The following is a 25,873-nucleotide window of genomic DNA, read 5'->3' as shown; positions in this document are numbered from 1 at the left end:
TGGAACTGACTCAGTGGCGGAGGAAATGCTTAGCTTCGTGGCATTCCTCTGCACCAACTTCAAGTACCATTTAAAGGAATTTGCTTATTAATCAAATATTCGCGAACTGGACTTTGATATGAAAAAGTTCGCGACAATGTTTTAAAAACTCTTAATTGGCATATTTGAATGTAAAATATCGTAATTCAAAATTACTTAAAACTAAAATGTTCCTCATCCGAAACACTAAGGGAAATTTTCTGGGTATTTGGAAGATATCAGTAGCGCCTGTTGGGGCAAAGGAAAATTTTCTGTTCTTTGGAAAGTTATCAGAAGCGCCTGTTCAATTTTTGTACAAAATTTATGAAAGACGAAATGTGAAATACGAAATGGTAAAATACAAAAATGTAAGTACTAGAATACGAAGTTTCCGTAATACGAAATGTGCAATACGAACATGTAAAATACGATATGTAAAATACGAAGTTTCCATATCCCGTTTTCATATATATATATATATATATATAAACCTAAGAACAGTTTTAAACAAAATTTGAGAAAATACATGGGATAAAAAATGTATAATTTGAGGGATCATTCAAAAATAAGTTTTTTAGACAAAAATGCAAAAGTAGCCCCACATTCCAAAATTGATCTAATCTTTTAATAATCATTTAATTTAAGCTAAATTCTATTAGTAAATATTATTAAGAGTTAGAAAAACTGAAAATTATGCAGAGGGAATATTTTTGGTATGGATTGTGGTCGGTTTCCGATGTGATCTGTTCTGAAAGGGGTTTCTTCTTTGAATATTAAAATTTCCAGCCCAAATTCTACTTTTCATATATTTTTTTTATTATTTTTCAAATTACTTCTTATTATTGTATCATTTTCATTTCTTTAACTTCACTATTTTATTTAAAAAACATGAATAAAATCATCAAATTCAGTTCTCCTTGAAGAATCCTCCTTTAACTTTGATAAGCGCCTCACAGATTCGGGGCATCCTGTTGATCAATTTCTCCAAAATGTCTGAAGGAACTCTGCCCACGCATCCTGAAGTGCTTCCACCAAGGTTGGAACTGATGTTGGCGCCTTCTCTCAAACTTTCTGGTAGAGAAAATCCCAGAAAATTTCAATGGGGTTGCAATCGGGTGATTGGGGTGGCCAAAAAGTATCGTTCGGGTCAAGGGGGAGAAATTGGATTGGACGTGGTGTACAGTGAGGTGGAAGTACTGAGGTAGTGGAAGTCTAAAAAATGAAGTGATTTATGCACTTTTCATCTAATTACAGTAGAAAAAGTACTTGTAAGAATATAGCGCAATTAAAGATTGTCCTGAGGGTTAAATTAATGTTGTTTTTTTATTGCAATTATATTAAATTCCTCGTCAAAATTATCGTTAAAAAATTCAAATATCATTCGACTAATATGCCCACTGTTCCAATGGAAGAAACCTAATTGAATGCCTTACAAATATTTAAATTTCAAATTACAATTACAGTTGAAATAGTGTATTAGTAATCGATTCTTTCGGATGGTTTAGCTGGTTTAGCTACTGGAAACTATCAGAAATAACAATTCGATGATTGCATAAGTTCGTAGGCCACCCAAGTCAAATTTCAACAGTTAATTTTTTCAAAAATATAATTAATATAATCAAGAGTATAGTCTCAATTGATCCTAATCTAACACTTGTCCTCCAAAGATATATCAATTCTAATTTTTTAAGGAAAAGACCCGTTTTTCTTGAAGATAGTTCGAAAGGTAGTTTTTGACAGGTTTTGGGAAGGCTATATTTTTTGTACCTATAATTATTCAATAGAAATTGGAAGAAATGCTAATCGGAAGGCTAAATTAATGGAGATTGTGCTGAAAAATTTCCCATTATACAACCCCTTTGGTACTTTGACAACATCTGTGATGAGACACACAATTTCACGTTATTGCCTTCGAAAATTATGGTTTTTTTCTTTTGGCCAAAAACTGACTTTTCTTAAAAAAGACTCATCAAAACTAAAAAAAAAATGCTTACAGTTCTTGTCTTCTATGATTATTTCATCGAGTTTAGCTAGCCTAAATTTAACAATTTCCCTGAAATCTCATTAAATTTGCAACATCGTGAGATGAAGATCAGTTTTTCCAATAGGTTTGACTGTGTTTTACAGGACCTTTTCGACTGTATGCTGTTTCATTGGATCAATTTTCCATCAGTTGTTTCCAATCGATCCAAAAACACTATTTGCCGTAACAAAGGAAGCGAAAAATGGCCACATTTATTCGGTTTACCTTAAGCATTTCAGTCCAAAAAAAATCTGGAACTCGGTGTCGATCTTGGAAACGTATCCAATATTTTGAAAATAACGAAATATAGTCGAATTATTGTTTTCCAACATCTTAACAATCTTTTCAAATATGCAGAAATTTTCTTCTATTAAGATACTCACAATATCGTTATCAATGTTAGAGGCCGTTTAAAATGGCGTTGATCTTTCGAAGGGTAAATCACTATTTCGAAATTTACTAAAATACCTTTTAATCATTCTAAGAGAAAGAACATGATCTAAATATAGAGAGATTTTGTATAGAGGACATACTGTCCTATTTTCTTCTAAATAAATTGAATTGAATTGTAATTAAATCATCGCCTAAAATGCTTTTCCGTGCAAGTCCATCACTTCTTATCTTAAATGGCCACTTACGTCCCTTTAATAGACAAGGCCTCCTGCACAACACCTCGCGATTCCACATGATCCAACTCGGATCAATCATCCGAAAGGAACTATTAAAATTGAGATTCTATTTTCAGTTAAATTAAAGTGCAATTGCGATATTCAATACTGTCAAAAATAATAATCCAGCTGTTGAAGAAAATTCACATTAGAATGTGAATCTGAGAATCTGAAGTGAGGAAGTCTTTGACGTTTTTTCATACAAATTAAAGAAGTGCTTGAAGTGGTGTACACGATTTATCGACTAATATCTCCCCCATGGTTTGGGTACAAGTAACAAAATTGTACCAATGCATCCTTTCTTTAAAAGGCTCTACAAAAATATTAGTCCCTTTCCTAATAAATCCTAAAAAGGTACAATTTGTAGCTTTAAAATAAAGCTCTCACAGAAAAAAAAGTTGCAGTCAAAATGTAAATTAGATCTTGAGATATTAAGTGCTTAGAGAATTATGAAACATTGGTACAATTTTGTCCGGCACTGTATATGAATGGTAATTTAGTTCTTTATGCCTCCGGCACACCTTTTAGCTCGGTATAATTTCATGAAATCGAAATTCGCATCCTTTTCTTTCTCAGAATATTTGCATAAGTCTATCCCACTCTTTCGGTCTCGAAATTAGATTAAACTAAATTTAATTTGATGTGATGTTCAAAATAAGAAGAAGAGTGTGAAAGAGTTGGATAGACATATGCAAAGTTTTTAAGAAAGAAAGAGATATGAATTTGGACTTTGTGAAATTTTCCTGATCTAAAAGTTGTGCTGGAACCATTAAAAATGATCTTGAAAAGTCCTATTTGATTTAATCGTTATTTCATTCCTCTATGGAATTCATACGATTTTCATACGAATCACGCAGTCTGACAAAAATAAAAAATCGAAAAGTGACTACCTTTATCATCTTCAAGTTTCGCAACAGCAGAAAAATAAAAAAAAAGTACAAAAGTATCCGCAGGGAAAATGTTGTAGGGAAAGTGTCAAGTAGGCGTATGATTTAACAAAAGACAAATATTTGTGGAAATCACGCAATTAAAGAGTTAGTACAGGGACGCAATGGATATAGTGTTTAAGATTTATCGTAAAGTTTAAGTGTGTTAATTTATGTGTTGGTTTCTAATTTGTAAAACTGTCCAATGTATACGGTAAGTTCTTATGATTTTTTTTGTAAGAAAAATTTTACCAAATTTCCCTAGTTCAATTCTGGTATTCATCTAATTGTTCTGTTTTACTCGAACCCGTCTCGTTGAGTGAGAATTTGAGTGAATAAGTTGCACCTGACGAATGCGCGAGTGCGTTAAATTGAGTCTTTTTTCACGTACCACCCATAGTGTGATCTGCAGTTCTCTACGCATTGTTCATTGTTTGTCGCTACGGAAGCTTGCACGGAAGCTATATATGCCCGCCATATAAAATTACTCTTCAACTCATCCATCCACCTCATTCGCTATTCGACACCTTTCTCGCGATTACAGTGCCTTCCTCTTGGAAAAATGACCAGGATCTACCTGGATTTGTGTTTAGTGATTGCAGTTATAAGTGTTTTGGTGCCAACAACCTACGGAGAAATGGGATTTTGGGGAAAATCCAGGCAATTTGGACCCATACAAGTCTCACCAAGAGATGCAAGATGTATGGGATATTTAATGTTAAAAGTGTTTTGGATTTTCAATATTTTATAAAGCATTTAAAATGCTTTCAGGGCTATCCCTATTCACTGTGGTTCAATGGGGACAGGGACAGTGTGTAGCTCCTTCTGGTGAACTAGGAACTTGCTTTCCCGGCAATGAGTGCCAACTTCGAGGTGGAATCCCAGCAGCTCCATGTGCTGGGGGATACGGAATGTGCTGTGTCTGTGAGTAAATCTGTTTAGAAAAAAAATCCTCAAATCAGTTAAATCCAATCCATAATATTTAAGTTGTGGCAAGCTGCGGTGGTGTTATAAAGGAGAATGGAACGTATTTTGTAAATCCCAACCATCCAGACACTTACGATGGAACAGGAAGTTGTCAACTAACAATCTACAAACTCCATTTGGATATTTGTCAGATTCGTCTGGACTTTGATCATTTTTCTCTGATGGGTCCTGAGACTGTAAACCACGTTTGCAATTCGGATCAGTTCCTTGTTTCTGGAGGAAGTCCAGCTCCTACTATTTGTGGAACTGCGATAGGTGATCATATGTACATTGATGCTGGAATGGGTGTAAGCAATCCAATTATACTTACGGTTATAACAAGTGGAAATAATTATGGAAGAGCCTGGAGAATCAGGGTTACACAGATTCCTTGTTCAAGTATTTCAAAGGTGAGTTCGGCCGATATTGAGAGTAAAAATAAATTAAGCCACGCCCATTTAAGTCGTTAAATAATATAATTCTAACTTATTTTTGACTTTTTTATGCTTGGAGAAGAAAAATCGCAGCAAGGTTAAAAATAATAATTAAAAAAAAACATCAATTGCAGCAACGTTAGGATAGTCTCCCTGACTAGATATTAGGCCACTCCCCTAACAAAACCTGAATGAAAAACAAAAAAATTATAAATTTCATGCAGTAGTTTTCAAACCATTTGCATTTATCAGCAATTCCAACAATTTACCGGGACGCTTGATAAGAATAAAACAAAATTATTGGAATATAAAATCTTTACATAAATGGGCGTGGCAATTCTGATAAAGTAAAATGTCTTTGTCTCGTAATTCTCAGAATATTTCAGGTCACAAAATAAAAAAAAAACTAGAGCAATTTTAGTGATTAGAAAACATACAAATGGGTTGGAGTCCAAAAGGGCGTAGCAGTACAATGTATTTTCTTTTGCCTACTACTCAATTTTCACAGGAAAAGTGTGTCAGAAATGATTCGCTTTGAGTGCTTCAGCCGATAATAGACACTGATCGACGCCATCAGTCGATCAAGAAGGCTCATCGGTGTCGATCATCCGATCAGATTTAATGATCGGAGCTGATCAGTCGATCAGCCGATCTTCCATCCACTATTTACTCGATATTCTTACTTATTCACTCCCTGTAATTTTCCCTTTGCATACAATCCGAGAGACTTTGCTAAATATTTTATATGTCTTATAAAAGGCGTGGCTAATTTTTCTTCAAATTCGTAACCCTTGAGGTACCGCCTGCTGTTAAATTTATGAGCGTGGATTATTCCTAGAATGAGTAACAAATTCCTAGAATGAGTTCCTTTGAAAGAGTAACAGACATTAAAATTTAATAACCAAATTTTCCTTGTTATAACTTCTCAAAAAGACATAAATTTAGTTTTGGGCGGAGCTTATTCGGAAAGTTAAGTATTATATGTCTGCATTCTATAGAAACGTTCTACGTTTTGTGATAATTTTGCGAACTTTTTTTCAATATCAATTAATGAAGTTATGTTCAGAGAATAGTCAATCAGAGCAAGTGACACTTAAATCATCCATTTTTTTTTCAGTGGAGATAGGAAAAACTCCTGCCTCCACCCAGGATCGAACTGGAGACTATACACGTTAACTAAACAAGGGCTCTAGCAACTGATGCTATTTGAGGCCATATGTTTTACTTAACTTGCTACACGACCTTAACTAATTCCACTGTGCACTTCAACGTTTTACGTTTCATTTCTGAATTTTAGGCTGATCAAGGATGCCTTCAGTATCATACTGGCGTCAATGGACGAGTTAGAAGTTTCAACTTTGAACCCATTAATGGTCGGCAACTATCTAACCAAGACTATAGTATCTGCATTCGAAGTGAGAGAAATTTCTGCGGTATTCAGTACTCTGCCTGTCCTGACACCGCTAACAACCGCTCGAGGTCCTTCACTCTGACAGGAAATTCAAATACCATAGTACCAGCAATGGTGGGCAGTGGAACTCAGAATATTCCCAATTCATGTCCTAATGACTGGCTAATGATAGGCTGTGCTAGAGTTGCTGATCGATTACCTGTCTCATCTACTTGTGAGGATCGTATCTGCGGAGGAACTTTCAATGCTGAAGTTAACAACGTCGAAAGGACTGTAACTTCAACTGTTCGTCCATTCCGATTAGCCTTCCACACGGACGCCACAGAGGCTCCTCAAGATGTAGACAATCGTGGTTTTTGTTTGGATTTTGTGCAGCAGCCTTGCACCAATGGTTGAATTATTAAAGAATTTTATATTAGTTGTTCAATTTGTATTTATTGTTTCAGATTTGTTTTGAGTGGAATTACCATCGCAAATATAATGCTTTCGCTAAATCGAATGATTTTCATTTTGAAGCTTTTGCGTTTTCTACCAGAGTCTATTTTTGTAAGTGAAAATAAAACCACTAATTGTCCAATTACCATGAAAAAGCTTTATCAAAAATTTTATTCAAGAGTTAATGACTTGCCCCGAGGTCACTTTTTATACAAAATTTTATTTTGGAAATGATAAATTTCAGATTGGCAAATAGTTTATTACAATTGAGTTTATCTACAGTTGCAGATGTTGCAGCGATTAAATTTGTACCCCCAAGCATTTGAACGAAGTCATGACAGTCGTGAGGATTCTCTAATTAATTGTACAAAAATCATCTTCTGAACTACTTTTAAAAATTACTCAAAAATCGTAATTAATGAGTTTTACAATATAACAGACGGAAAATTATAAATTTATTAAAAGAAAGTTAGGAAATAAATAAGTTAATCCATCGTTCATTTAGTCATGTGTATCTGTACACCTGTTTGATAAATCTCTTCTTTTAAAAATTATTTTAAAAAACCAAAAAAAAAACTATTAAGTAAATACCTGAGAGATCTTTGTCAAAATTTAAAATTTCGAAATTCTATTGAAAAACGATCCTTAGCAGTATCAAAATTAAAAGATTATTACAATCTCACTTTGACTCTGAGCAATGAAATACTTCATGCTTGACCGAGCATCAAATTTTTACAACTCACATTATTGCTCCATTACTCAAACAATTATCATTGCATTACAATGACTAGGATGAATAACGTATTGTAGTAAGGCATATAAAAATGACATTAAATCCATAAAATAGCTCATTAACCATTCGGATGACATTGATTAATCAATTAGAGCTAGTGATAATGCTTAGATCAGCTTGTTGTCGATAAGATTTTTAAAATGAATCAATTCAGCATGCACGAAAATTCGATTTAGATCCGAATTTGGGAGTTTGAAGACATTATATGCGGTAATGTTGAGTCAAATTCGTGAAATAAATAAAAATTCTGTATTTCATTTCATTTTTATTAAGGGCTTTTCGGTTTTCGTCATTATTGGCAATTCCCCAAATTCTGTATTCAAACCAAAATATTATATCTAGAATTTGGTTGTACTCACAGAGAAGTAATACATGAGTGAAATGTAGACAAGAATATTCTCTTTAATTTTGTCGAAGAATTTGATCTCAAGCGGTTGCTCGTAGTTGAGATAATGTAGGGAAAGTGTGTCAAATTCCTGCCAGCTTGCAATTCCGGCCACCTTTTATGTTCCTCAAATTTCCATGAATTTTTAGTTTTTACATACTCTAAAGATTATACAATGCAAAAAATAACAAAAAATATTTCTTCGATAAACGAGATGACGTGAAAAAGGCTTTGGGAGAATTCCCGAAAGGCAAAAATTTATGAGAATGAAGGTGGCCGAAATAAGGCACCAAAGCTATGCCAACATTTTTATTTATTTTTAAATGTATTAAGAATGATTTTAGAGCAAATAAAGACGGTAAACTGTTTACAAGGTTCCAAGCAACACTCCTTAAGAAGAAGGAATAAAAAATCAATGTGTATTAAAAATATTACATTTCAAACTTGAGACTTCGGCGCTTGCATGGAACTATGCCGAAATTTGGCACACTTACCCTAATTTATTTTTGTTTGAACTCGATTTTAAGCAGAGCATCCCTAGTGCCTTTGAAAAGAACTTTAACCATTTGAAAGTTTTCTTTTTAATAATGCCGTGCCTAAAAATGATTTCACGTTTTTTCAATATCAGAAGGGTTAGAAGTAGATGTGGCATTTCACGAATTTTTTTTAAACGCCCGCCCCAACGACCAAATTCTGAAAATTAGAAGCGGAGCTAGGGCCTTGCAAAAACGAAAATTACTTATCGGTTCACAACCGATTTATCATCAATCACTCAAAACTTTGCCCAAAATATCTCAGGAGTAGGAGGAGGTGGGGCTACTTTGAACTGTGGGGCTACATTGTTATACGATTTTTTCGCATATTTTTAAAGAAAACTGGGTTTCAATATGATGTAATTCGAATAGACAAAATAAATGTGGATCTAAATAAAATAATTGTAAGGACCAGCTTCATTTAGAAATAGGCGGAAAAGTCGTATAACAATCTAGCCTCACAGCTCAAAGTAACCCCACCTCTCCCTAGGTAATATAATTTAATTTCGGATAAAAATTAGTTATCAGTTCAGTTTCACCGAGAATTGAAAGGCAATGCAAACAAACCCAAACACTATACCATTCAGATGAGAATTACACCCCCTAAAAGTCTTTCTAACCTTTGATCTTGAAAACCCATCATTAGGAATGATTCAACCGTATTAGGTGCGATTCTTAACAATCTCACCTACTATAATCCTAACAAATGTCCTCCGATTAGCGCCAAGTTTTCCAAAATGTGTTAGGTCACTTCCTGATCACGAATATATGGATGGCTAAAAACCGTTTCCGTACCGCTTAATATCTTAATATCTTCTAAACTAAGAGAGATATCGACTTCCCATTTTCGTCAAAGGTTATACATCGAGTGAAAATTGCAAAAACGTTCATTGGCACCCTGCCCCCTCCCCTCCTTCCGCCATTTTGAATACCTCCAAATTTTGTTTTCTCAATAACTCAGCCCCTATGGCGTCGATCGATCTCAATTTTTTGTATGTTATATCTGAGCTGGGCCTTAGAGGTTTCAAATAGTACTAAACTTAAGGTTCCGTGACCTCCTGACCCAAGCTATAAGTATAAGTGATCAAAATAAGTTTCTTAAAATTTCCATAACTCGGGTTCTAATTGTCAGAATTTAAAAATTGAGGGCATTTTGGAAATTTTTGAACTTCCCCTTCTAACATCGCAAGTTCATAAAACTACTGCTAGGGGCGCTATTTGTAAAAAGAAAAAAAATCGATTTTCTTTGTTAAATAACTCAAAAACTCCATTGTGCATCGGGCTGAAATTTTAGTATGTTATAGCCGCTGATTATACCTATCAAACAAAAAATACTTAAGTCGAACGTTAGCACCTCACCCGAGCTATAAGAGGTTGAATTTCGAAAATTGACCGGCCTCTATCTCCGGTTCTAATTAACATTTTAAACTAAATTTTGGTTTTTGGTTTCGTCTCGATGAACACCTTCAGATGAAAGTTTAAAGTCATTACATGTGGCGCTGCGATAGCGTCAGAATTCAAACCCATTTTTCTCAAAAACTCCTAAATATAAATATTCCAAAAAAAAGGAAAATTATCAAATCCATATCTCGGCAACTTCAGCATACAGTATAAGTAGACTCCTACTCAATCGTCTCTTTTTCAATCGAGGGAGAAATTTTATTGACAATTTTCACGTTTAATTTTTAAGGAAATTTACTTAAATTCGCTGTTAGTTCCTATAATTTTATCTTGATTCTTTATAATTAAGCGCTTTTCGTTTAATTTACTATGACTTTGATGCCAAAATCTATCGATAAATCGGATGACATTTTGCCCCAAATGCCCGATTGAAAGAGAGTCTACTGTAATTACGTAGGGCAAAGCATTTTTGGTAAGTAAATTAGAAAATTTGGTAAGTAAAAAATGTAAATGATTCATAATTTGTTAACTGTGTCTTTCCGATAATATTTCACTTTTTACCAATTTACATTTTTTTGCTTACCATTTTTCACTTCTACGTAGAATTTTTACCGAAAGTGCAGCCTTTAATAAATTAAAAAAAAATGATTTCTAAAGAATTTTGTACCATTTACTGACCAAAAATATTTAATCTGAAGAAAAACTTCCAAAATGTTTTCAAAATTCAAAATATCTTTTTATTTGGCAATAAAATTTTTCACGGTGGATTAGCAACCCTTGTGAAAAAGTTGACAGTCACTAGCACGACTCCTAGAGCACACCAGAGTACCACAATGAGGAGCCACTTATTACTGTAAAATGGAGATCGGTGGGGATTTACAGGAGCTGATGGCATAACAGTAGCAATCTGCCTGCGTGCACAGTATACCAAAGCCACAGGTGTTATATATTGCACTCCAGCACCTGCGTAAGTTCCTGTAAAGCCGACCAGAGAGCTCAAACTGTCAGTTAGTAGAGTTACAGCAAATGCCGGCAAAAGTGCCAAAAGTGGAAGAAGAGCGCGACATGCCAGTGAAGTACGTCGACCTGCTACCAAGATTGCTTCGAGATTGTGTTTTAAGGTGATGGCAACAATGGGAAGACTTGCACTTAGCGTGAAGACGGGGAACAGGGCTAGGAAGTAGTCAATCACGCGAGTGAATCCTTCGCCAGGATTCTCAAGGAAGTTGAGGGTGTATAAATCATCGAGGCGATCAAAGGCAAAAACACCTGTGAGAGCCAATAGGATGTAAAAGATGGCGATGAGGACAAAATCTAGTGGAAGTTGCCAAGTTAGGTGACGTTTTTCTCTAACAGGAGCTAGGAGACTTGGAAGGGAATGGTGACACATGAAGGAATAGATGCAAGTTCCAAAGAGGCTCGGAATTCCAGAAGGTACCACAGGACCAGGATGTCCCTGGACTCCGTCACTAATTAACCGTGAAACAGCCATAACGATCATGGAAGTGAAAGCTGTAAATAAATTAATAAGTTATGTTGACTATTCGTCTAATTATATTAAATTTATAGATAAGTAGGGTAAGTGTGCCTAATTTCGGCATAGTTGCATGCAAGCGTCAAAGTCTCAAGTATGAAATGTAATATTTTGAATACAAATTGATTTTTTTATTCTTTCTTCTGAAAGAGTGTTGCATGGAACCTTATAAAGAGTTCACCGTCTTTATTTACTCTAAGATCATTCTTAATACATTTTAAAATGAATAAAAATATAGACAGCTTTGGTGCCCTATTTCGGCCACCTTCATTCTCATAGTTCCTTGCCCTTCGGGAATTCTTTCAATATCTTTTTCACGTCATCTCGTTTGTCAAAGCTATATTTTTTGTTATTCTTTTGCATTGTATAATCTTTAGAGTATGTAAAATCTAAAAGTTCATGGAAATTCAAGGAACAAAAAAGGTGGCCGAAATTGCAAACTGGCCGGAATTAGGCACACTTACCCTAATCCTTAATTTGCTCTATTAGACTGTTCCATAAAATAAAAAAAATTACTTACCGAACCACCGAAATATAACTGTGAGAATCTGAATATATTTGGTTTTCTGGACGTTGAAGAATACAAAAGGGCCCAGTATGAGTCCTGTAGCTACAACACAAGCTCTGTAGCAATCAATGCGCCTGAAAGTGTGATTAGGCCAGCAAGGACCACTAGGATCCGTAATATTAGGCGCAGTACAAATGACATCTTTTAAACTTGTGCCAATTGCTGCGGCGTAGATACTGAGATCACCATATAGATATATGGCGAGGCAGAGATAGAATACTGCTACTCCTGTTCCCGTGAAGTAAATAGTAGCCATTTCTCCCATTTCTACGCGAGAGGTCAGGGAAAATGGTGTACCATCACCATCATCGGTAACCAATGGAGAATTTTCAGCTGTGTCAGTGTCAGAGTCTGATGCGCCAGGCCTCTGTAAACGGGGAGATATACATATGTTATAAAAAGAAGATATTGCATTGCATTAACAAGTGAAAGATTATTTTTATCGTTATTTTCAAAACGAAGAAATACTTTAAATAGAACTGTTTATCTCATGCCCTAAAAGTTCACTCACATCTCTGGCGACACGGCGCTTGAGGGCATTTCGAAGGTGGAGAATGGCATTGGCTGAGGCCATTGCCTCAATGACAAAGGTCACTGTGACATAGGAAATAAAGCCCACAAGGAGGACCATCACGGATCCTCCAAGCCATCCTGCTCTAGAAAAAGCTGCGGGAAGTGTGAGGGCTCCTGTGCCTATGATAAGATTGAAAACAAAAACCATCCCCATCTGTAAAGAAAATAAGAAATCAATGATATGGGATTGAAGGGATAATTTCTAATGTCTTACCCAAGTGGGATAGTCATCCTGGGTGGGATCAGCCATTGTGCAAGTGACAAATGCAGAATGCTATAGAGATTTTTCAGAACACAATTTCACTCAAACTCCATTGTTGTCCAGCTCAACAAAACATTATCAGCTGTACAAACTGACAGACAGAGTGCCGGAGTCATCGAAAAGTATTCAGGGTCAGTGAAAATTTCATATATAAAGCCACACCAACGAACACTCTTTTGGAATAAGTTGGGTTTGTGACTAATTATGACCAGACCTTACCTTTTACTGCTCTTACCTGTAATGTATATCTTAGGGAAACATTACCTGAGTCTTTTATAATGTATAATATAGATAATTAACCGGCTAGAAGGACCAAAAATGTCTTATATTGTTTGATATAATATATTTCGAAATATTGTGAAATTCTCCATGGGAGAGAACCCTATTTTTGAGTTGTCATACGCTGCGAACTTCAGAGTGCATGGATTCTTCGATTGCGAAGTAATGTATCTGTCAGTTTGTGTTTACACGCTTTTTGTCGCAATTTTTTTTACCGGCAATATTCCAGCTGATGGAAGAGTTTCTCTACGATGACTACTACGGTGATGAGTACGCGGAGGAATTCGAGGACAGAGTTCCCGTTGGGTGGGGACTTGAAGGTGCATGGGAGGGTTGTGTGGTGCCCGTAGGAATTCAAATGGGGACAGCTGTGGGAGTCATTCTGATTGCATGTACTCTTCATCGCATCCTTAGCTCCGTCTTGGGTAAGAATGATTTATTTTAATTGTACAGAAGTCAGTTTTTTTTTTACTAAAATTGCAACGATCGTTATTTAAAAATTGTTAGTTTATTTCTCCTTGCTAGAAAGGAACTGTAAAGAGAATATGTTCGTGGACAGGGGAGTCATTCTTGGTTCGATTGGTGAATCGGGAGCAAGGAGCTCCGTGTTCTGGGATCTTAGAAGTAGATAATTGGTATTATTATATTATAATTAATATAATATAATAATAATATAATATAATAATTATAATAAGATAATTTTTCCAGTACATAGACCACAGCAGAATAATGCCCTCCAAATTATAGTGGACGGTATGTACACTCAGATCTCCTGTATCCTGTAGGGGGATATGCCGTAAAGGGATTTTGTAACAGTATGAGAATATTATATGACAAATTCTATTTTTTTTCAATGGATGAATTCGGAAGAACTAATTAAAAATTCATATAATAACACTTACTAAGACCTCCAGAGAGCTGCTTACTATAGCTATTCGATGCTCACTGGGTTTCATTGTTTTCCTACTCTCGAATTTACTACGAAAATTTCTCATATGACATTGTCATACTGTTACAGAATTCCGCTCCTAGAATCATAAACGAGATTTCTGTTTCATTCACTCTCATTGAAATGTCAAAAATATGTTTACAAAACCAAAGTCATTGTGCGTTGGGCATTAGGGATATAAACACCTTCCGGATACGTTAGATAGATAGATAGATTCATTTTGGGGGCAGCAAGCGGCTTCCATCCATACACGTTCAGCTCCAGTCTCAGCTACAGCCGCCCCATCCTCCTCGTGTATTATGTCCTCGCCAACTCGCCAGCTGCATCCAGGCCTCCATTTGGGCCCCTTATGTATCCCCTTTATGTTTGTCCCTTACGGGTATTGTGTATTGAGCCAGGCAGTCCTTCGGATAAATTCCATTAGACAATCCGGCTTCATCGGATACGTTAGAGGTATTTATCTTTTTAGAACAAGACATGACGAATATTTCTTCCACAACAAAAAATCCGGAATTATGTCTCTGAAATTTGTGGCTGTCAAATCTAATCAAGTTAATACGTAAAAATTATTAAAAATTTACGTCGTGAAAATTTTTTGGATGGACCCGACTGAGTCCGACAGCCTTATATAAAATAGAAGAAGATTATGAAGAAATGAGAATTTTTCGCTATACTTATGGGTAGTCAATTTCTACTGTCGAAGGTAGAATTTTAAAAATTCGATGATTCGTTTCTAAATCCAAAGGAAAAGACTTTTTTTTTACTTTTCGTGTTGTCCGTTCGGCGGCTGAAATACTTTCTGCTCGAATTTCGATCTCGGGAATCAGTAATCACTTAGGGTAAGTGTGCTAAATTCCGGCCAGCTTGCAATTTCGGCCATATTTTTTGTTCCTCGAATTTCTATGAATTTTCAGTTTTTGGATACTCTTGAGATTGTACAATACAAAAAATAACAAAAAAATGTAGCTTCGACGAACAAGATGATCTGAAAATGATATTTAAAGAATTCTGGAAGGGCAAGGAACTATGAGAATGAAGGTGGCCGAAATAGGCCACCAATGCTATATCTACATTTTTATTCATTTTAAAATGTATTAAGAATGATTTTAGAGAAAATAAAGATGATAAATTGTCTGCAAGGTTCCAAGCAACATTCCTTATAAAAGAGTAACAAAAATATTAAATTTTTATTAAAAATATTACATTTCAAACTTGAGACTTTGTCGCTTGCATGCAACAATGCCGCAATTTGGCACACTTACCCTAGTTGTGAAGAAAAATAAAGCAATGGCGCTCTTAATGTTCTTTTTCCATTATAATTCCTCTCATAATAAATGAATAATTCTTTTAACGGTTCTTTAATGTGATACTCCCTCTGTTCCGAAAAAAGCAGTACGTTTGCTAAATATTGTTCCGAAAAAAGTACAAAAATTCGGAATGGAGGGAGTATTTTAAAATTTTCTCAACCTTGTGGGGAAATTATTCGAAATTGGGTTTGAATTCTTCGAACGTCAACGATTTTTTGTGCAAAAGTTACAGAAGTTACATTTATCCAAGACACTATTGTAGAATCAAACTCCAGCTATGAATGGGCAGTTATGTGTTTATGATAGACTGAAATATTGCAATTTTCTCGATTAAAATTCAGAAGACTTTTGGTAAGAAAAGTTTTTAAATATAGCTTCTTAAATAGTATCTGAATTTTCCTTATACAAGAACTGACTGAATATATAATATTAATTGATAATTGTTTGATTTTCATTTAATAAGGATTATTATATTTTTCAGTGAGATATGGAACTGCTTGGCGTGATCTCATAAGTACTTTGTTTGGTTCCCTTCTTCTTGCCTTCATAATAGGACCAAATGGAACGTGGGTTGCAGTGTTGATCTTGCTCCATGTTATTCTTTTGATTTGTCTGCAGTATCGTCTAATTTCATGCAGCATCTATGTGATAATTGCCCTATTAGCTCCCATTCTCCTTGAAGTCCTTGATTCAGACACTGATCGCTGGCAACAGATCAGGGGTGTTAATATGGGAATTGCGATGAAAGGTATCTCTCTGGCTATGGATGGGATTACTATACCTTGGTATACAACCATTGGGTACCTCATGCACCCACCATCCCTGATCTTTGGCCCTTGGAGACCTCTGGAAGATTATACAGTGACACCTCGAAGAGCATTCTTTACTCTTCAGGTAAAATAGTTTTATAAGAAGCGCAAACCCAACGATCTTTTCATTTATTAATTATTGTTATTATTATTATTAGGATTCGATTTTATGTCTCTGGTCGCTGTTTGTAGCTGGTTTTACTCTCCTTACCTCAAACTGTTTAGTAGCATCACTTGTATCTTCCTCTTGGAGATGGCTGGAAGCTTATAGGGACGCTCTAGCTTTTCGCCTAGGTCACTACTTTGTCAGCCACGTCGCTCGTGCTTCCTCAATCGTAGCCAGTTCTGACTCACGACCCATTGTTCACGCATTAGCCGTCGAAGTACCACGGTCTCTTGTAGATGTGGCTGTATCCTGGAACATCCCAATGCACATCTGGCTCAAGCGATATGTCTTTGAAATCTATCGGAATCGTGGGGCTACTGTTGCTCTCCTAATTACCTACCTCGTATCAGCTTTACTTCATGGCCTCAGTCCACCTCTTGTGGCAGTTCTTATGCACTTGGCTACGGCATCCTGGGCGGAATTCAGCGTTCGGCGAAAAGTTGCTTCGGTATTTAGGGCCTGCGTTGCAGCAAGGAAATGCACAAATTGCAAACATACTCATCGAGGGATCAGAACAATTGCAATTAATGTAATGTTTGGAGCTGTGGCCCTACTGCAACTTACATACTTAGGAGCACTTTTTGACGGTACTCAGCATACTTCTATTGCATCAGCAGGTGGTGCTGTTTGGGATAAGTGGCGGCATTTAGGATTTGCTGGTCACTGGATATTAGGTGGAGCACTGGTATTTCATATTGCTTCATGAATTCATTTGAACGAACTTACTAACAAAAAATCTTCCCAGAACAATTTGTGATTTTTACAATGAGATTTCAGGCAACTAATTAAGAATAATAATAATTCTTGGCACAAGATCCTGTAGGTAGAGGAACTTGATCTTCTGCACATTCAGTATTATTTTTCTTGTACATGATAGAGTGTCAATGCCAAGCCCTAAGGAATTAAGTGCAGTGGCATTGACTAAATATAATTTGAACATTTTTATTTAAAGAGAATTCAAGCTCGGGACATTGTGTTATAAAACCAACGTCCTACTTCTTAAAACTTTCTGTGGCCTGGCAATTTCTTGATTAAAATATTTTAACACGTTATGCATCTTCTACCAATGCGCGATTAACCCTTTAAGGACGTGGAACACCGGTGTCCCAAAAACAAAAACATAATTTTGACTAAAGAAAGTTATGTTGTCCTCTAAATAGTCTGAAAAATTAGTTTTTATTTTTGGGACACCGGTATCCCATTCATCCTTAAGCTCTATGGAAGTAAACTATAGTTATCATATTGGCATGTTAAAATAAATAATCCTCAACCGAGAACATTAACATTATTTATTTAAAAATAATGTTAAGAAAGGTGTGTTCAAAGCAATTAAATAAAATTAAATTTACGAGGAAATTTCAAAAGCAATAAAATCAAACATTTGTAATTCTGACATTTATTATAGAAAAATCACACAATTGAGACAATTGTAAACATTCTTTAAAGAGCTTAGGATAATGGAAAATTTACTGAAGAGAAAAATCACTAAATAAAGCTACTTTATAAAAATTTGGTGTATATAGGACAGATCCTCACTAAATCACACCAAATGCGCCAAATTGATTGCCAAGCATTGTGTGAATGATACCATCTGAACAAACGATAAGAGAAAATCCCCAGGAAATCACATTTGAAACCACTGAAGATGAAATCAAGATTTTATCATAAGTCTTTGGTGGTTTGTCACGTAACGAAGAACCATGACTAAAAACTTCATAATGTATTAATATTTAAAATGAAATAAATTCAAATAATTTACTACTATATTTGAGGTTTCAATGACTACGAGGTCTCGAAATTAAAACCCCTTAAAAACTGATTTTACTGCTTGAACTCAAAGAACAGAATCTTTTTCTACTTGCCACCGTTTTACAGTTTAAATTATACAAGATATTGATTTCCGGTCTTCGATGACCCCTCCTAATTAACATCTAACGATAACGATTTCCGAAACTGGGGATCTCAGTGGCGCAATAAGCAAGACCGTTGGGTCTTGGGCGGATGAGATCTCTGACTCGACTTTCACAGTTGTGAGTTCGAATCCCGCCCAGTGCAAACTACTGAATAGGAAAAGACATTTTCACTGTGATAAAACGTTGTAAAACGCAGGGCCTCTGTCCAAAGAACTCCGGGTGTATGGAAGAAGCATCTACACTACAGGGAAGGTGCTCCTTCATGGAGAATTAGCAGATTCTTCCAACACGGTATACAACAGCATATAATAAAACAGAATACAACAGCAATATAAAATGATTACATTGTAGCAAATATCCCAATATGATTAATAATAATAATATTTCAGAAACCACCTCTCACTCCCTCCAACCCCTCCGAAATCATGATTTTTGGTATACTTAAAATTTGGCCCTAACTATTTCATTCAATTTCGAATATGTTGTATATAAGTCGATCAGGTGAACATTTCGTCCATATGACCTCAAAATTCCCAATTTTGAATTTTCGAAAATCAAAAATCGACCACTCGAGATGATTTAATTTTCAACGGGATTGTTCAAATTTGTATACTTTTTTTTGAAAGTCTTGAAATTTTCAGTCCGACTTCACCGTTATCAAACGCTAATGAATCGGTATAGTACCGTAATTGATTTGTTTCAATTAAATTATTTGCGGAGCTCAAAGGAAAAATGGAACATATTCTATGTATGGCTAGTTCTCTCAAAGGTCTTGAAATTTCGAACTTGGTTGTCATATAGCTTCAATCAGTAATGAATCAGTAAAGTATCGAAAATTATTTAAATATCGTCTTTTCTTTGATTTTACGAATTTTAAGTCAGGAAGCCAAACGGTAAGAGATATCGACTTCCGATGTTTTATGCCCCTCCTCCCCATAAGTGAACAATATCTCGAACTGGGTTTCTTATAGTACCGTTTAAATGTGTTAATTTTAAACCGGTCAATTAGACCGGGTCTTGATTATAGTGTTAAAGACCTTCAATACCTTCAATACAGTAAAAAAAACTAAACTTTTTTTTTGAAAATCTAAGAATCAAAAGAAAAGTCCCATATTACAAATTGTCCGAAATTTGGGACAGTTCTCCTAAATCGATTTCCATGGGTTTTGTGATTCGATAATCATTCTGTGAAAAATACCTCGATAAAACTGAAATGCTCTAATGGATGTTAATAATTATTTTTTTATGAATTGAAACACTTTTAGTATTCTAGTCTAGTAGACAAATGATGAAAAACTTCTTTGACGGTTATAGATGATCTAAGTCAAGAGTTCAAGCATTCTGCAAGGTTGAAACATTTTGCCAGCCCTTTAAATTGTAGTATTTGGTGAGATTCTTAACAATCTCACCTACTATAATCCTAACAAAATCTCATGTCCTCCGATTGGCCCCAAACTTTGCCAGAATGTGTTTTGACACTTCCTGATCACGAATATATGGATGGCTAAAAACCGTTCCCGTCCGTCCGTCCGTCCGTCCGGCCGCTCTTTGGAGCTTAATAGCTCCTAAACTTAAAAGAGATATCGACTTGCGGTTTTCGGCAAAGGTTATATATCGTATGAAAATTGCAACTTGGTGCATTGACCCCCCACCCCCCACCCCTCCTTCCGCCATTTTGAAGACCCCCCTTTTTTTGTTTTCTTAATGGCTCCGCCCCTATGGCATCGATCGGGCTCAAATTTTAGAATGTTATAGCTGGGCCTTAGGGCTTTCCATCAATACCAAACTTAAGGTCCCCCGACGCCCCTGACCCGAGCTATAAGGGTACAAAAAAAAATCTTAAAATGGCCATAACTCCGGTTCTAATTGTCAGAATTTAAAAAATGTGGGCTTTTTGGAAAGCTCTCGTGAAATGCCACTTCTCCTTCTAACATCGCAAGTTCGTAAAACTACCGCTAGGGGCGCTATTATTAAAAAGAAAATTTTTAAATCTTAAAAGTTAAATAACTCAAAAATTCCTTATGCAATCGGGCTGAAATTTTAGTATATTGTAGCCGTTGATTATACCTATCAAACAAAAAAAACCTTAAGTCGATCCATAACCCCTGACCCGAGCTATAAGGGGTCAAAGTTCGAACATTGACCGGCCTCTATCTCCGGTTCTAATTAACATAGCGACCTAAATTTTACCTTTTTGGTTTCGTATCGATGAGCACTTTCATATGGAAGTTCAAAAAGTCACCATAGGTGGCGGTGCGATAGCGTCAAAATTCATCGAAATTCAAAATCATTTTTCTCAAAAATTCCTTTGTGCAAGTTAATTAAATTTTAGTATGTTGTAGCCCAGTCTAGGACGTTTCCAAAATGGTGCGTAAGTGCGCTGTGGTTAAAACAGAACCGGAGATATGAGGGGTCAAAGTTCACGAAATTCAAAAAATCATATCTCCGGTTCTATGTGGCCGATTTTGATGAATGAGGGCTTAAACGAAAGATCTCACCAAATGCTACAACTTTCTAGAATATTTGAACTTCGTGGGACCAACACCAGGGGCGCCACAGTCGAAAAACCAATTTCAATATCACATAACCTCAATTATCTCGACTGTCGCTAAACCGATTTTGATGATTACTTCGACATAATTGTAGAGGACATTTGTCTCTACATTTCGTCCATACATCATTTTCCGCTCAGACTACTCTATCACTCCGATTTTGCCGTTTAAGTGTGAAAAAATTGATTTTTCCCATAATAACGCTTTGAAATCACTCAGATGCCAATTTGACTGCCTCTACTCCACAAAGACACTTAAAATATGGTTTTAAATGGAAAGTCCCACAAAATACAACAATTCTTTGATATAGTTGAAATTCAACAAATGAACACTTGGGGCACTCTGGATGAAAAAAAAAGTTAAGAAACAAAAAACCTCGCTTATCTTGGCTTCTGAGTAATCGATGAGATCATGTTCTATAGGAAAATTATAGAGTACATTCTGGTCTACATTTCACCCATATATCACTTTTGTGCCAGTTCATCCCAATCCTTGATATTTTGGTTTAAATACAAAATTTGTATAATTTCACGAATTTGATTCAAGATAACTGAATGGCGACTCACAATTTCAGCTCTAAATCGAATTTGCATGCACTCCGAGTTAGCTAACGTTAAGAATCTCACCTACATAAGCCGGTTAGGATTATCTGTCCCTTTCTAAAGTAATACATTTGTTTTTTTTTAATGCTTTTTCCGATTATTTTATTAATTCTGACAATGTGTTTGGCAGAAATAGAGGAGTGTATGCCAATCCCCTTTTCACCACAAATACAATAATATCGATAAAATGTAAAGTTTCTGTTACCAAAGTCTGTAATTTATTTTTACATAACCCAATCGCATTGCGGAGGAAAGGGTTGTGTTTACATTGGATCAAAATACACTGAAAAACGTTTAATCTAAAACTTTTTATGAGATGAGATTTTCTTGTAAACATTAATTTCTGTGGGATGTAAAACTTTACCTTATTGGGACTGATCAAAGATTATACAAGGAATTTTTTTTTTATTTGGCAATTTTGGCCTCATAATCAAATTGGGTTCCATATCATATTTTTTATCAATCTAATAAATAAGTTAATAAATAAGTGAAATCAAAATTTTAATTTTTTGGATCAATCAAGATTCAAGATAGCCTATATCACATAAGCTTTTACTCGATAACCGATATCTACTGCAATTTTGTATTACAATTTTTTTTATTGTTAGTGTATTAAATTAAAAGATCTTTTTATTATAATAATATCTCTTCGAAAAAAATTTTCATTTTCATATGTCCTGTTTTAAAGAATAACGAATCATTATAAATTTTTGAAGTTAAAATCCTGATTGCTTTCCCCCCATATAATTTTACGTTCACAGAGCATATCAATTAATAATTTCTTTTTTATACTTTTTTATTCCTTTGATTTTTTTTCCATACATTGCTAATATGAAATCAATGACACTTAAGAGAGATAAAAGACACTAAGAACCTTTCGAAATGTTCTTCAATCATTAACAATATATCGTGCAATGTCACAATAATATTCGTGAATAATTATTTCATATTAATAATTTTGATAAAAACACCCAAACTTTCTCATTTATTTACTTAATAATATAAAATCTCCTTAGTTTATTTATCAATTTTTTTTATTATAATTTTAATTAGTCATTGTAAATAGAACCATTTTGTTTATTCAGTGAGTTTTTTTCTTTCATGTTCTTTACCACGTCTTTAAGCGTAATTTTGTTAATGTTTGGTTTTTATTCTTATATTTTTTTTTTACCTATTTTAAGTTATTCTTTTTTAATTCATTGTTTCGTTATCTGTTGCATCAACAGTTTTTGCATTTAGACTTTTTGTTTAAAATCTTCTTTTTTTAAAACACTTCCTTGGCGAAGTATAAAATTACATGCATAATTCCTTTTGCGTTGATAATTGTGTAAAGAGACGTTAACAACATCTAAAGATAATTTCTTAAGAACTATTTAATTTTGTTCTTCTCACGTAGATTTGAAGGTTCAAGAAACCGTTTGAATTACACACATCGAGAAAATTCCTTTGCAAATTACTTGAGGAAAAGTCTTTGTGATCTCATTTGGGAGGAGATCCTGGTGATTGCTTGAAGTGTTTAGAGGGACATCTCGGGATGCTTTATAGGGGCCTGATTGTTTGGCATTAGTGTCCTGAATAAATCAATGGGAATCGGGAACACAATGGTTGAGTTCTTTTCGGCAGAAATTGTGTTAAGTGTCTAAAAAATAGAATGAAATTGAGGTGAAAAAAGGCTCTTCTGATTTTTTTAAAAATTATCTGCATAAAATCAGAAGACACTGACCTGCAAGTAACGCAAAGTGAGGGCCGCTGGTGAATCTCCGATGACCTCTGATGCTTCCCTGAGGGCTCTTGACGCCTTCTGTTCTCCTTCAGCAGCAATAACTTTGGCACGAGCTTCCCTGGCTGCTTCAGCTTCTGCTGCCATCGCACGTTGCAACTGAATAGGCAGACGGACATCCTTTCTGTTGGGTGATTTATGAAAATAGAGTCAGATTAATCAACAAAACTTATAAATTATTCAATCATTCGGACGAGGAAAATTTTCCCATGAAATTGAGGCAATTTTCATGATAATCTACTTTATCCTTTTCTTTTGATCTGTCTCTTGGGAAATCAACAGTTGGTGGGTAATCTCTTGCGATAACATCATAAAAGCTTCAAATAAACTTTGGGCTTTGCTAAGAAAATGGATAACTAATTTTCAGTACTTTTTTAAAGACTTTAATCATCCTGAGAACTCAATTTATTTAAATGTTCTCCACAAAATTCTACATCCATATAGCTTCTGTATGATACAATTTTCTCCATTTTCCCACATATTACATCACATTTAATAGAGTGTGCAAATATTTGCTATTCGGTCTCGCAGTGTATTAGTTCCCAACTTTCAGTAAACACTAACAAAATGTCATGAAAATACAGGCACTTTACAAGACCGGAAAAAGCTTCATTGTATCCCATCGTGACCTCTATTGTGGCAAGTAAGATCCTTAACAATCTCACTTACTTTTTTTACATTTTCCATTATTGAATCAGAATAGAGATATAAATGTGTAGTGTATTGAAGATTCAATTTGATTCCACTATATGTCACAATAGTAAAATTTTTGAATGTTAAAAATTTTAATGTTCATTTTTTTTAATCAGTTACAAATGCAAAAAAGTTTATATAATTGTGAGTCGAATTTTCTGGACAGTCGAAGTGGATAAAATTGGCTAAGGCACAAGTTTAAATGAGCTTATCACATGTTTGTCAATTTTAAATATTTAGCAAATACAAGAAAAAAAGTCAATCGAAATTGATTAATAAACTACTTTAAGGATATGCCCGGTAAATTTAAAATCGAAAATGAAGATTTTGCGATATTTAACAAAAAACCCTCAATTATGAAATAAAGAAAGCTTAAAGTTTTTAATTAAACTCTTTAGTATCAAACTTAAAAATTTTCAGTTTTGAGTTAAAGTCTAAGGTAAGGACCCATCATATAATTCAATGTTGTATCTAAATTTTCTGTATTTAAGGATTTAAAAGGGCTTCCTGATCATCTTAAAAATTAAATACAACTTTAAGATGTTCAATATTTTCATTTCATCTTCGTTAATGTGTAATTTTGTAACTGTAAAAGTTAAAAGAAATTCGACATTTAAAAATTATAGATCTAGGAGAATGTAGGCATAGTTCGCTCACCAGTGAACCTTCAAGCGATGTGAATTTCTCTTTGATTGCAAGGAGAGTTCGTCATTTCTTAACCATAAGATTGATATAATTATTACCCTCATGCGACAAGATGAGAAATGGTAAACTAGCTATTTTTGTTGAAAAGGGTCAATTTGACCCTTTTATTTTTAACAGTGTTCACAAAGGTTTTTTATTAATCTTTAATCGAGAGATTTAAAAACCAAAAAATTTTTAGCCCAGTCTGTTCGTTAGATATAAGGGTTACCAAATATTGAAGGTATATATTTAAAAATGTTCTCTTCAATTCTTGCGGTGTTCGCCAGAATGTACTTTCGTTTTCGAAAGTAAAAAGATTCAGCTTTTATCCAAAGCTTTCGGCCCTTTGTGTGGGTCTTCTTCAGTGGGTTGAGAAAATATTTTTATTTAAGAATCATTTTTAACAATTTGACGTCCTATCCACTTACTCAATTTAAAAACTTTTTTTTAATGATTTTTCAAAGAGAATATCAAATTGTTAAAAAAGATTCTCAAATAAAAATATTTTCTCAGCCCATTGAAGAAGACCCACACCAAGGGTCAAAAGCTCTGGAGAAAAAAACTGAATTTTTTATTTTGGAAAAATAAAGTACATTCTGGCGAACATCGGAAGAATTGAAGAGAACAGAATATCCGTCAGATCCCAGAAAAGGAAGTATTTAAAAATTACTAAAACATTTGTGATCACTAAAATATTTTATTTTGGTCAGTAAATAAATATAAAATTGAGGTGATATGACTAGAAACTTTATATGACTTTAATTGACAAGATTATTATTATTTCACTATCTTCATGTATTGAAAATTCATTAAACCACTTGAAATTGATATTTACTGAGCGTTTTTGAGTGGCGAGATGGATGGACCTAAATTAATTCAGAAATAAATTCTCGACGTTTCGTACTTTTTTTTCATTTATTCGTGTTGAATATTAGGACATTGTGAATGACAGGAAGTGTTTCACAAAATTGCAGTCCTTTTGTTCTACTTTCATTAAAAAGTAAAGAAAAACACATAACTGAACTTAGAGATATGAGGTCTTAAAGTTCTACAATACATTATTGTATGAGAATCTTTCGTTATTAAAGTTTATGATAGTGTCACTGCTGCGTATATAGTTTCTTAAGTCTGGAGAAAGCTTATAATCCTACTTTTAATTTTTTCCAGGATATTGGTAGAAAATCATTAAGATGTATATAAGTATAACTT

General features: G+C 34.6%; 4 protein-coding genes across 6 annotated transcripts in view; 2 read left to right on the top strand and 2 right to left on the bottom strand.

Annotated features, from left to right (window-relative positions):
• The first annotated feature begins 4,197 nt into the window (after nt 1–4,197).
• Nucleotides 4,198–6,940, top strand: LOC129800988 (uncharacterized). The gene is made up of 4 exons (XM_055845737.1): nt 4,198–4,336; nt 4,407–4,559; nt 4,623–5,011; nt 6,333–6,940. Exons 1-4 carry the CDS (start codon nt 4,198–4,200, stop codon nt 6,840–6,842), a joined length of 1,191 nt encoding a protein of 396 aa, XP_055701712.1. The 3' UTR covers nt 6,843–6,940.
• A 3,765-nt stretch (nt 6,941–10,705) lies between these two features.
• Nucleotides 10,706–13,078, bottom strand: LOC129801639 (transmembrane protein 104 homolog). The gene is made up of 4 exons (XM_055846880.1): nt 12,883–13,078; nt 12,607–12,822; nt 12,048–12,462; nt 10,706–11,505 (listed from the first exon to the last, which is right to left on the bottom strand). The coding sequence occupies exons 1-4, from the start codon at nt 12,916–12,918 to the stop codon at nt 10,751–10,753; spliced, it is 1,422 nt and encodes a 473-aa protein (XP_055702855.1). The 5' UTR covers nt 12,919–13,078; the 3' UTR covers nt 10,706–10,750.
• Nucleotides 13,079–13,351: 273 nt separating this feature from the next.
• LOC129801640 (protein-serine O-palmitoleoyltransferase porcupine) lies at nt 13,352–18,204 on the top strand. Its single transcript, XM_055846881.1, has 3 exons — nt 13,352–13,634; nt 15,947–16,359; nt 16,433–18,204. Exons 1-3 carry the CDS (start codon nt 13,442–13,444, stop codon nt 17,144–17,146), a joined length of 1,320 nt encoding a protein of 439 aa, XP_055702856.1. The 5' UTR covers nt 13,352–13,441; the 3' UTR covers nt 17,147–18,204.
• A 3,373-nt stretch (nt 18,205–21,577) lies between these two features.
• The window catches only part of LOC129801638 (band 7 protein AGAP004871), a 51,808-nt gene continuing 47,512 nt past the window's right edge, over nt 21,578–25,873 (bottom strand). For all 3 annotated transcript variants that reach the window (XM_055846876.1, XM_055846877.1, XM_055846879.1), the window contains 2 exons: nt 23,231–23,411; nt 21,578–23,146 (listed from right to left, as the gene is read on the bottom strand). In XM_055846876.1, coding sequence (XP_055702851.1) covers nt 23,024–23,146; nt 23,231–23,411 — 304 coding nt within the window. In that variant the 3' untranslated portion in view covers nt 21,578–23,023. The remainder of the gene's footprint in view (nt 23,147–23,230; nt 23,412–25,873) is intronic.

Source organism: Phlebotomus papatasi, chromosome 2 (assembly GCF_024763615.1).
Source record: "Phlebotomus papatasi isolate M1 chromosome 2, Ppap_2.1, whole genome shotgun sequence".
In the NCBI taxonomy this organism is placed as follows: Eukaryota; Metazoa; Arthropoda; class Insecta; order Diptera; family Psychodidae; genus Phlebotomus; species Phlebotomus papatasi.
This window is presented reverse-complemented; position numbering and strand designations above follow the sequence as displayed.

Bases quoted from the DNA above. Each gene is read 5' to 3' on its own strand.
- LOC129800988 (XM_055845737.1), top strand. From the start codon at position 4,198: ATGACCAGGATCTACCTGGATTTGTGTTTAGTGATTGCAGTTATAAGT. The intron at 4,337-4,406 runs GTATGGGATATT...AAATGCTTTCAG, and splicing joins CTCACCAAGAGATGCAAGAT to GGCTATCCCTATTCACTGTG. The intron at 5,012-6,332 runs GTGAGTTCGGCC...TCTGAATTTTAG, and splicing joins CTTGTTCAAGTATTTCAAAG to GCTGATCAAGGATGCCTTCA.
- LOC129801639 (XM_055846880.1), bottom strand. From the start codon at position 12,918: ATGGCTGATCCCACCCAGGATGACTATCCCACTTGG. The intron at 12,823-12,882 runs GTAAGACATTAG...TTTTCTTTACAG, and splicing joins AGGATGACTATCCCACTTGG to ATGGGGATGGTTTTTGTTTT. The intron at 12,463-12,606 runs GTGAGTGAACTT...CCCCGTTTACAG, and splicing joins AGCGCCGTGTCGCCAGAGAT to AGGCCTGGCGCATCAGACTC.
- LOC129801640 (XM_055846881.1), top strand. From the start codon at position 13,442: ATGGAAGAGTTTCTCTACGATGACTACTACGGTGATGAGTACGCGGAG. The intron at 13,635-15,946 runs GTAAGAATGATT...TATATTTTTCAG, and splicing joins CATCCTTAGCTCCGTCTTGG to TGAGATATGGAACTGCTTGG. The intron at 16,360-16,432 runs GTAAAATAGTTT...TATTATTATTAG, and splicing joins GAGCATTCTTTACTCTTCAG to GATTCGATTTTATGTCTCTG.